Genomic DNA, 12,207 nt, shown 5'->3' with positions numbered 1-12,207 from the left:
TTAAATTATTTTTTCTTTTACTATTTTGTATGTGTGTGTGTGTACCATCGAATCTGATCCAACTGGTATAGAAGGAGATTGCCCCACTTTCTCCAGTAGAGCCTCTGGTGGATTCAAACCATGTGTCTTTAGGATTATAGTACAACTTCTTACCACTAGGCCACCAGAGCTCACTTTTTAAAATTTAATTTTATGATTTTTATTTTTCCCCGTCATTGTTTTAGTGTGAAATTATCATATCTACAGATAAAACCCCCAACAATGGATCTATTCCTAGGCAGCTGCATCAATCTTGTGTGTCACACGTTTCTTGAGGGCTGTAGTATTATCACTCAGTTTACTTTTCTTTTGAAAATATTACCATAAAATGCATCATGGCTCTCAAACACTGCAAAACTCATCCAAATGATAGCAGCAATAAGCAGCAAAGAGAAATAGCAATTTGGAAGTGGGCGACATGAAGGTGGAGACTCAGTAAATGCTACTACTTGTGGTCAGGCATGTTTGCACAATGTCTAAACCCTGAATTGCAGACATTAAACGACATGTTGACTGTACACGAACAGCAGCCAATGGTGGGCTGCGTCTTCTGTGCTTTGGTCACTGAATCCACTGACCAATGAGCCTCTAATTCTTTCTCAATACATTTCTCTCTTTTTAGTCCAATAGCTATTTTAAGGAAGCCATTTCTCAGGGAAGAGTGGGTAGAGAAAGAATTCCTTAGATGCAGACCCACTGATCACTCAGGTTTTACCTAGATCACCTACCTACCAATCAGTCCACTCAGACTCTCAGACCCACCCATCATTCATACATTCACTCATCTGCCCACTTACCTATGTATCTCCAACTTACTATTTCAATCATCCACCCATCTTCTGATCCACCTAGTCACTTACTCTCTCATCCATCCATTTATGCATCTACTGATTCATCAATCTATCCATCCATTCACTAACCCACCCACTATCTATTCTTTTATATCCATCCATCCAACCAATCATGCATACATTTATCTATTCATCCATCCATCCACCCAACTATCTTTCCTCAAGCTCATACACTTACCCACCCACTTAGCTATTTATTTGTAAAGAGTGAAGGCTGGGGCAATGGTATCTGACCTCTGCTAATGCTGCAAGAGAGAACTGTCCCCATCAAGAACATTCACAACACAAAACCAATTCCCATGAAGTCAGACATGTCCCTCCCATGCTCCTGCACTTCTACTAATTCAAACACCAGTATACTGCTCTACTGGGTTCAAAGTCCCTTACAATAGCAACACAGACCTCATAGTAACATCCTCATGATGATAGGATTTATTAGGGAAGAAGTTAACAGGTTACAATTCAAGTTGGCAACAGTATACAATTTCTCAGTCAGGACAGCTTCTAAAGTGTGCTTGCAAGCACTTCAGCTTTTGGTCTTGCAGTTTTAGGCCAGTGTTACAAAGCTCTCTTTGTTCTGCCATTATGCTCCCCCTCCAAGACCTCCAGCAAGCGTGAAGCCTCCTGGCTCTGTCTCCCTGGGGAAGCAGCCTGAGGTCAGCTCTGTCTCATGTCGATCTCTGACTCTCTGATGCTGCTCTTCTGTAGGCCCCAGACTGAGTGAAGGAATCCTTGGCCTCAGAGGACATGTGTTGCATTCTCTGTGTCTTCTTTGCTGGCCATATATTTCCCATTTCTGCCATTGAACCTGCTCAGTTGAAATCTGGTGGAATGGCCACACTTACTAAGTCCATCATGGATAGATCAACACACCCTATTTGCATGTTCCCATGTAACCATGTGGCAAATGTCAAAAGCAACGGCCTAGGAAAAGTCATTTTGAAAAACAGACCCATGATAGCACAGTACTTTCCACTTATTTTCTAATCCATTGATTCACACTCATCACCTATTCATCTAGTCATCATCCATTCACCATATATCCGTCCATCCATCCCTACATTCATCCAGTAAGCTACTCTCATCATCCACTCAGTCACTAACCCACTCATCCGTTAACTCACTCACTCACTCACCCATCCAACCATGCATATATACATACATGTATGCCCCTATTCTCCCTTCTAACCATCCAGTCATGTAAGTTGTTGCTGTGTACTGTCAAGTTGGATCTGACTCATTGCTGACCCTCCAGTGGGTATTGAGAGGAGCAATAACTGACCACTAAGCCACCAGAGCTTCCTAATCATACATATTCATATCTATTTAACCATCCATTTATCTATGCATCCAGCCACCACCTCACTTACTCATTCTATCCTTCATTCATCAGCAAGTCCTTGTTAAGCACCACCTTGTACCCTCTGGAGTCACAAATCTCCCATAGTTCCTGGGGGAGCAGAAAAACCGTATTTCTCACTGCTTTCTCAACCTCAGACCACTCGTCCTGTCCCTCCATGGCTCTGAAAGGGTTAGGGACCTATTATAACAAGAGTAGAGGGGTTGGGAGCAGGGTTCCAGGGGAAGGTTGAGGGAAAGAGGCTGGCCACTACAAATCAGCTGCACTCTGTCTTCTGAGCCCCTACCCCACACCGTAAAGTTCCCTTTCACTTAGCTCCTCTGTCCTGCTCTGTGACATGCACTCGGGCAGCAGTGTCCTCTGACTAGATGCCAGGAGACAAGGCCAGACTTGGATCCTGTCAGGTGCAACCTTACCCTGGATATCTAAAGCAGGATGACAGATGTAGTCACCATGCACGAGTATCCTGCTGTGCCGCTAGCAGACATCACCAATCAACCACTACACTCCTCCTGATTGATCCAGGCACAGCATCAGGATCCTTGCCAGTGAGGCAGACACCACCAGTTGACTAGATCTGGTTTAAGATCAGATCCCTTCAGGTAGGACATCTCCGGTTTTCCAAACCAGGTGTGAACAGAGCTGTTAGATCTAAATGTTTCTGGAGCTTATAGATTTGGCAGAAAAGAGTCCTTTCTAACTCTAGAAGCTGTCCAACTTTGCACCTGGGATCCGCCACCACAAGGCATAGCTACGGATTTGAGGCGGGGGGGGGTCAGCAAATCTTAAAGGGTCTACACCAACTGCCCAGAGGTATTTTCCAGCTTGGAGTCTGTTCAGACAGGAGTGGAGTGTTTATTCAACTGGACAGACAGCACCTCTATCTCTCAGGGACCCAGGAGGAGGTCCTGGCAGCCCAGGTTCAGCCAGGGAGGGGCAGCTGTGGTCAGCACGGCAGAGAAGTGTGTAGGAACAATCCCTGGCTCACAGAAGGGTACAGTTCTGGAAGCCCAGCGCCCAGGTGATGAACTGCTTCTTCCTTTCAGAATAGGGTGGGTAGCGTATGTCATTGAGCTTCTCCAAGCCGGGGTTTGCAAGCACGCAGGAACGGTAGTGGGAGAAGGTGTCGAAGGAGAACTTGCCGTGGTACCTGCCCATCCCACTGTTGCCTGCAGAAAAACCACTGGTGAGGGTCAGGGTCAGATCCTCTAGTCATCCCCTGTGTTCCCTCCCAACCACCAGCTCAGTAGCAGGCTTGGCCCAGACGAAGCCCCAGTGTGGCAGGACCTTGGAGAGAGCCTGTGGGTCTGAGAGTCATATTACAGGCAGGGAGACTGAGACTAAAGAGCCTAGGAGCCTAGATCAAGGCTGAGCTATAGGCAGAGACGAAATGGGATTGAAGGACTGCAGGAACTCACCGATGCCCCCCAGTGGCAGGGACGGCAGAGTCAGGAAGGCAAAGCCCTCGTTGCCTGCGAAGCTGCCACTGCTGGTTTGCTGTAGCATCTGATCAACCACCTGCGGAGAAGGTGAGGTCCAGATATGGGCAAGAGCCCCCACCTCTGCGCCTTACTGAGCAGTCCTCTCCTTTCAAAACACCTTCCTCAGGAACATCCCTCTCTTCAGCCTTGCGCTTTTTAAAGAACTATGAGAATGGGGTCAGATTGGCAATAGCAACTTGAAAGATCAGGTGTCTAAGGAGCAGGGAGCAGATATTAACAAGAAGACTAATTCGTCAAAAGAGGGTGGAAAGGGTTTCCCAACTCGAAGGATGTAACAGATGACACTGAATTCTTGCTAGGCAACATCAAGTGGCCTCACAGTGACTCCGTGTGCACCTGAGCACACACTGGCTGGTCCTGCACCAGCCTCACACTCACGCTGTGCTTGAGGCCACTAGTACAGCCACGGCTTCAGGTCCTTCGAACCCAAGGGGCTCATCTGCCTGTGCCGCATCGGACAGCATCCTGCTGCTACTCGGAAGGTTTTCAGCACTCGATTTTCCCAGCCACATCTTTCTTCCTAGTCTGTTTTAGTGGAAGCTCTGCTGAAATCCACCCACCATCGATAACCCTGCTGCCATGCAAAGTACTGGTGGCACCACTTCCAGCATCCCAGCAGCAAGCCAGCCACCCCAGTATGGCAGACTGGCCGCCGAGCCCTGGGTTACACATGCAGAAATTGAAGTAGTGGTGTAAGTTCTGTAGCGTAGATTTTCAGCAACAACAAAAGAAATTATATGGTCTTTGAAATTATTTGTTATGCATTAGAGAGCTGGAACAACTAAGGATGTCAGAAGAAGAATCGATGCCTCTGAGTTGTGGGGCTGGAGAAGAGTCTTGAACATACCATGAACCGCCAAGAAAACAAACAGGTCTTTCTTGAAGAGAATGAAATCAAGTTTCTTCTTGAAGGCTAGGATTCTGAAGCTTCATCTCACATACTTTGGGCACTGGACAGCAAGGACCAGTCCTTGGAGAAGGACATCAGACTTTGAAGGGTGGAGGGACAGTGAAGGAGAGGAACACCCTGGATGAGATGGAGTGACATGACAACTGGGGCAATGGGGGTAGGTGTGTCAGAATCAGTGAGACTGGCTCAAGATAGGGCAGGTTTAAGAGCTGATGTACACAGCGTCACTAAGAGTCACAGGCAACTCGATGGCACATAACAACAAGTGAGGAAGAGTACTGGAGATCCCATGGACTGCTGGAAGAACAAACATATGTCTTGGAGAGAGTACAGCCAGAGAGCTCCTTGGAGCGAAAGACATGCTTTGGGCATGTTCTAGGAGAGGCTATTTCTTGAAAAGGGCCATGATACTTAGAAAGGTGGAGGTATGGTGAAAGAGAGGAAGACCCTCAACCAGGAGGTGGATTGACACACAGAAAGTGGCAATGGGCTTGAGTGTGTCACAGACTGTGAGGATGGCACAGGCTAGGACAGGATTCAGATGTGTTGTTCATATGGGTCATGCTTGATGATACCTAACAACAATATATACAGGCGCTCTGGTGGCTTAGTGCTAAGGAGTTGTGCTAACAATGCAAAGGCACAAGGTTTGAATCCACCAGTTACTTTGAGGGAGAAACATGAGTAGTCTCTTCCTGTGCCATTTACTGTCTCTGAAAATGCTCTAGAGAGTAAGCTCTGAGTCAGTTCTACCTCGATAACAACAACAACAACTATATATATATATAAAACTATGTATACCCCTATATATAACTATGTATACCCCTATATATAACTATGTATACCCCTATATATAACTATGTATACCCCTATATATAACTATGTATACCCCTATATATAACGATATCTATCTATCATCTCTATCTCTCTATATATCTCTCTGTGTGTATATATATATATATACACACACACCTCACCCTCATGTTCTTGCCTGGGGCCTTGGGAGTTTCAGTGGCTATTGAGATCATGATTCAGTGATGGAGGAAGCCTTGCACCCTGGCTGCTGAGTCCGTGATGGGGACACGGCAATGGTAGTGAGTACCGAACAATGTGCCTGTCCACTCAGCCTCCGGCTAGGCTTTGAGCTTACTCCTCAAAAGGGCCTCTGGTCCCTGGCTGGCACTTCTGCACAATGCAGGAATAGGGGCCTTTCTGGGCAGGCCCAGCACCTCTTCTTCCAGTCAGGGCAGATGGATACACCTGGAGGACCCTCTGCCAGCTAGTTACCCACGCAGACACTCTACCACATGGCTGGGACTGTCACCTGGGGTTCTCAGGTGAGCAAGGCCTGTCTCCCCACTCTGCCCCTCTGTGCCCCAATCCCCACTCACCTCGCTGTCATTGGAGAAGGCGTACAGCGCCAGGGGCTTCTCCCGCCTTCTGATGAAGTCCACGGCCTCATCCGGGCCCTGCACGTTCATGATGGGCAGGATGGGCCCGAAGATTTCCTCCTGCATCACGGGCTCCGTCTCCTGCACGTCCACCAGCACCGTGGGGGCTGCGGCACAGCACGCGCTCAGCCGGGTCCCCACCTGCCAGGGCTGAGGGCATTTGGGGAGACTCGGGGACCTAGGAGGCCAGGGGAGCTCCAGAGAGGAGTTGAGGGGTCTGGTCCAGCCAGGGTCATCAGTCCCGAGTGCTGGGTTCTTTGGGACTAGGGGTGGAGCTGGACGGTCCTATGAAACAGAGCAGGTGTTCTGGGCACTAGTAGGTCAGAACTGGTGGAAATGAACACACTGGTATGAGGGGTGGAAGTGCTGAGGACAAGGGATCCCAAACTCAAGGTCTGGTCCCTCCAGTGTGAGAGGGGCTCCGTCTCCAGGGCTTGTACTCGAGTGTCCTTCTGCACCCCTTGTGTCTCCTTTCCCCCATGGCCCTGCGCCCCAGACCCTGCCATCAGTTCTCACCGATGTAAAGCTCCGTTTCATCACTCTGGCCGCCGATGGCCACACGTCCACAGTCCAGCAGGCCCTGCAGCCTTTTGAAGTGTTTCTGGTTGATGATGCGGCCCAGGTCCGGGGAGCTCTTGGGGTCGTCGCCGTAGAAGCGGGTGATGGCGCTCTGCATGGCGGGCACCAGCCGGTCCTGCATCTCGCGGCTGCACAGGATGTAGTCCGGGGCCACGCAGGTCTGGCCAGCGTTGAGGCATCGGAACCAGATCACGCGGTTGGCCACGGTTTGTGGGTTGCAGTCATCATCCACATAGCAGGGGTTCTTGCCCCCCAACTCCAGCGTGACGGGCGTAAGGTGTTTGGCAGCAGCGGTCATGATGATTTTGCCCACATGGGGGCTCCCTGGAGACACAGGAAGAGACCTCACCCTCTATGGGCCTGGGCACACACCTGTCTCTCCTCTCCCCAGGACCCTTCTCCACCTGTGTCCTGATATACCCCCTCACCATACCTTCTACGTCCACAATCCTTCCCTGTTCTCCACTGTCCCCCTAGTAAACCTCCACAGCTCTTCTATGGGCCACACTCACCTGTGAAAAGGATGTAATCGAACCTGTTCTCCAGCAGCTGTGTCGTCTCCTCTGGGCCCCCCAGCATCACCGTGAAGGTGCTCTGCAAAGGGTGGGCGTAGGGTCTCTCAGGAGGGATGCAGGCCCCGAGGGCACCCCTCCCCCCGCCTGCTGGCAAGGTCAGGGCATGGGGACTGACGGGGCAGGCCATGCTCACCTGGTCCAGGTACCGAGGCAGCACCTTGGCCAGGAACTGCTCCATGTTCTTGCTCACCTCTGAGGGCTTCAGCACCACACAGTTTCCTGCAGGCAAATGGCAGAGAGGGGAGGGGGTGCCTCGGCTCCATCTGAGGCTATACAGACAGCAGAGCAGGGGACAGAGTCAGGGAGGCTCTTGAGGGCTACCAAGCCCTCTGCTCACCTGCAGCGAGGGCACCCACCAGCGGCACCAGTGTTAAGTTCAGGGGGTAGTTCCAGGGGGCGATGATGAGGACCACACCGTAGGGCTCCTTCCGGATGAAAGCCGAGCTCAGCTTTGTGAACTGGGGTTCAGGAAGGATGGTGAGTCCGAGAAGAACACCCCGTTCTTCCCACATACCAGCTCCAGTGATATGCCCCTGGGGCACAGGGGCTGGTGGCCAGGGGACCTGGACTGCAGCTGCCAATGCACAGGTTCCCAGCCCTCCTTATCCCTTTGTCCTTATCCACCACTGCATGGAGCCAATTCAAGCTCACAATGACCCTGCAGGACAGAATCACTGACCCTAGGGTTTCCAAGGAGGAAACAGACTGGCACATCTTTCTCCCGAGGCTGGTAGGTTTGAACTGCTGACATTTTGGTTATTAGTGGGGCACTTACCCACTGAGCTATCTGTCCCCAGGACTCACCAGGTTTGTGGACACTGATTCATCCTTCATCCAGCAGTGCAGGCTCTTGATGGCCAGGTCCACCTCATTCTGGCACATGATAAGCTCAGATATGTTTGAATCCAAGGCCGACTGTAGTGGGTGGAGAAGGACAGCATAAGCCACACAGCAGTCCAGCTGGCTGGTGCAGGCAGAGAGGGTCCAGAGCACTGCCACAGTGGTGGCTGTGTGAATGAAATAATTTAGCAAAATACCCTAGAAGGACAGATTAACCTCAGAAGGAACAGGAATTCCACTAAGGATGCAGCCACTGGTGGGAAGACCCAGTCTATCCCACTCAGCCCTGTCCTGCCCCTCCCCTCACGCCTTGTCTCATTCAGGCTCCCCTCCCCAGCCCAGCTATCAAGCCCCGCCCAGTCCCCGCCCTCCTCAGCCTAGCTCCACCTCAGCACTCAGGCTCCGCCCCCAAGACCCCTCCCCTCTCGAGTTCCGCTCTCCGTAGGGCCCAGGCTCCGCCCACCTCAGCTGCCTTTGAGCCTCACTTCACTGTAGGCCCCGACCCTCCCTTGACCCGCCCATCCAAGCTCGCTTTTAGCCCCGCCCAGGCCCTGCCCACCTCAACTTGGCTTTGTTACTACACTCCAGCCCAGTTCTCAACCCTGCCCCGCCCACCTCAGCCCGGCTCCAATCCCTGCTCCACTCCAGTCCATGGCCACGCCCATGCATCAACTTACCAGGCCCATAGTTAGGCCTTGGCCACGCCTATGCCAAGCCCCCAAAGTTAGACCTTTTTGCCCCGCCCACCTCCGCCAGGCTCTCAGCCTCGCTCCACTCCAGTTCTGCTTTCAACCTGGCCACGCCCATGCCACGCCCCCAACACATCCCTCCGTCCCTCCCGGTTCCCTCCCAGCCCCACCAGGCCTCAGACTCCGCCTCTCCCGGGTCTTGCCCCTCCCCACCAGGCCTCAGACCCCGCCTCTCCTGGGTCCCTCCCCGCCCCACCAGATGTCAGACTCCGCCTCTCCCGGGTCCCGCCCCGCCCTAGCTCGGCTCTTAGTCCCGCCCCCCTCCAGCCCCTCCCCGCCCACCTTGTGCAGGTCTTTCATCAGCACATCCTCCAGTTGTTCCTTGTTATCCTGCAGAAATCGGCCTATACCTTCGAGCTGCGCGATCCGGAACTCAGCAGCCCGTGTCCGCCCGGACTTGAAGGCTTCCTGTAGCCGTTGCAGTTTGGCCGCAAAGGGGTTCCCCCTGACAAATAGGGAGGGACAGTTTGGGTCTGAGGCCGCCCACCCTCCATGAACCTCCACCATCTCTGAGGTTTGTGGTATGTCTCCCCACCTGCAGGCACGAGGCTCACAAGAGGGACTCCACAAGGACCCCGCTCAGACAGAGTGATCCATACATGCCACCACACATGACACATGTGCAGACACACGGACATTCGGTTTCCGCTTGGGGAAAGTGGTGGCCTGGAGAAAGATCTCAAAGCCCAGGAGTGTCCTGGTGGCATCTTGGTGGGCAAAGGTGGGAAGTCAGGAAGGCAAGGGGCAAGCCTGAGGCTCCAGCGGGGTCCTGAGTCCATTGGCGTTATCTTGTGGACCTACAGGAGCCACAGTGGGCTGAGGTTGGAGGTCAGGAGTGGACAGCTGGACACAGCATCTGTTAGGGTCGAAGATGCCAAGATCCTAGTGATGGTATCGGGGCTGTGCTCACTATGTGTGTGAATGTGTCTGAGTTTCAGAGCGTGTGATGTGTCTCGTATCTGAGTGTGTCGATGAGTCTGTGTGTGTCTCTGAATTCCTCTGTGTCTGCATCTGTGTGTGTCTTTGAGAGTATCTGGATGTGTTTTCTAAGTGTCTAAGTGTTTGTGTGAGTGTATCTGTGTATGAATGTGTTTATATGCTCATGTCTCTACATGTCTTTCTGTGTCTCTGTGTATGTTTTTGAGTGTGTGTGTGTGTGTCTGCGAGATGACGACATTTTCTGGGGCAGTGGCAGCTGCACAACGCACAGGGTTGGCCCTCAGTTCCTTCGTATGCATTTGGAAGTTGGACCATGAATAACAAAGACCAAAGAAGACTCTTCGGCTTTGAATTGTGGTGTTGGTGAATGGTGGGAAGTATTGAGCATCCCATGGACTGCCAGAAGAGCAGATAAATCTGTCTTGGTCCAGCGTGCCCTGGAAGTGCATCCAGAGGCAAGGATGGTGAAGCTTCATCTTTTCATATTTAGAGCATATTGTCAGGAAAAATAAGTCATGCTGGAAAATTGGAGGGTCAGAGGAAAAGGGAATACCCTGAAGGAGATGGATTGGCTGCAACTGTGGGCTGCAGCATGACAGAGATTGTAAGGGTAGCACAGGATAGAGCAAGGTTCTGATCTGTTGTTCACAGGATTGCTATGAGTTACAGTTGAATTGAAAGCACCTGCCAACAGTAACAACATTCAGCATTGTATTAGAAGTCCTAGCCAGAGCAATTAGGCAAGAAAAAGAAATAAAAGGCATTCAAGTCATGAAAGGAAAAGGAAAACTCTCTTTCTGGGTTGTTATTGTTGGATGCTATTGAGACAAATACAAATCATAGCAACCTTATGTGCAACACCCCTGAACCCTCCCCTATCCTGTGCCATCCTCATGATCCTTGATATACTTAGTCCCATTCTCATAGTCACTATGACAATCCAACTGGCTGAGGGTCTTCCTCTCTTTAGGTGATCTTCTGCCTTTCCATTAGTCTTAGTCCTTAGTCTTTTTCCAAGGACTAATTTCTGTAAACAACAGCATGCCCAGAGTATGTGAGATGAAGTTTTACCTCCTTGCCTCTAAGGAACACCATGGTTGTACTTTCTCCAAGATGTTGTGATTCATTCTTTTGGCAGTCTGTGAGCTATTCAGTACTCTTATCCAACACCACAACTCAAAGGCAGGGCTGCTTCTTCTGTCATTATTCATTGTCAAATTCTCAGATGCACAGCAAATAATTGACAAGATTATGAATAGAATCAGATGGACCTTACTCTTTAAAGTGACATCCTTGCTCTTTAGTACTTTGTAGATGTCCTTGACAGCAGATTTCCCCAATGCAACATATCTTCTGATTTCTTGACTATTGGTGTCCAGGGTGTTGACAAGCAAGATGAAAACAATGTCAATTTTAATGTTTTCTCCAGCTATCATAATATTCCCTGTTGGCCCAGTGGTAAGGATTTTTGCTTTCTTAATATTGAGATGCAATCCATATAGAAGGCTGCAGTCCTTGATCTTCTGTAGAATGTTTCAAGTATTCTTTATTTTCAGTAAGCAAAATTGTGTAATCTGCATCACACGGGTTTTTGACAAGTCTTCCTCCAATCCTAATGCCACAATCCTCTTCATAAAGTACAGCTTCTCGAATGATTTGCTTAGCATACATATTCAATAAGTATGGGGGAAACATGCAACCTTTCTTGATTTTAAACCCTATCTTGTTACCTTGTTCTGTTTGGAAACAGCCTTCTATAGGTTTTATATACGCACAACTAGGTATTCTGTTATTCCCATTCTTCTCAATGTTAGCCATAATTTGTTATGATCCACACAGCCAAATGCTTTCCCATACTCAATAAAACACAGAAAGACGTTCTTCTGGTACTCTCTGCTTTCAGCCAAGATCAATCTGTTATCAGCAATGCTATCTTTGGTATCATTACTTCTTCTAAATCCAGCTTGAACTGCCAGAAGTAATTTTTTAATAATACTCAGCAAGATTTTACTTACATATCATATTAATGATATTGTTCAATAATTTCCACATTCTGTTGTATCAACTTTTTTGTGAATGGAAACAAACATGGATCTCTTCAGTTAGTTGGCCAAGTAGCTGTCGTCCAAATTTCCCGGCACAGAATAGTGAGCATGTCCAGGGCTGCATCTGTTTGTTGAAACATGTCAATAGGTTTTTCATCAATTCCTAGAGTCTTATTCTTTTTGCTAACATCTATCTTTGTTCCCATTCCAAATAAAGGTGATCTGACAGTGTGGAAATTCTCGAACAATATCATTGATATCGCATGCAAGCAAGATTCTGCTGAAGATTATCCAAAAACGACTAGAACACACCAACAGAGAACTGCCTGAAGTGCAGGCTGGATTTAGAAGAGGCCGTGGCACTAGA

The 12,207-nt window shown here is 49.7% G+C and overlaps 1 protein-coding gene across 1 annotated transcript; it reads right to left on the bottom strand.

The window, feature by feature from the left end:
* Positions 1-3,234: 3,234 nt before the first annotated feature.
* LOC102844371 (aldehyde dehydrogenase family 3 member B1-like) lies at positions 3,235-9,291 on the bottom strand. The gene is made up of 9 exons (XM_006893247.1): positions 9,139-9,291; positions 8,072-8,182; positions 7,605-7,725; positions 7,401-7,486; positions 7,205-7,286; positions 6,630-7,016; positions 6,054-6,220; positions 3,669-3,768; positions 3,235-3,419 (listed from the first exon to the last, which is right to left on the bottom strand). The coding sequence occupies exons 1-9, from the start codon at positions 9,154-9,156 to the stop codon at positions 3,235-3,237; spliced, it is 1,257 nt and encodes a 418-aa protein (XP_006893309.1). The 5' UTR covers positions 9,157-9,291.
* Between the last annotated feature and the right edge of the window lie 2,916 nt (positions 9,292-12,207).

This window comes from Elephantulus edwardii, unplaced genomic scaffold (genome assembly GCF_000299155.1).
Source record: "Elephantulus edwardii isolate Elephantulus edwardi_28Jun2011 unplaced genomic scaffold, EleEdw1.0 scaffold00126, whole genome shotgun sequence".
NCBI classification, from domain to species: Eukaryota; Metazoa; Chordata; class Mammalia; order Macroscelidea; family Macroscelididae; genus Elephantulus; species Elephantulus edwardii.
The sequence above is the reverse complement of the archived record's forward strand: the minus strand, read 5'-3'. Positions and strand labels throughout refer to the sequence as shown.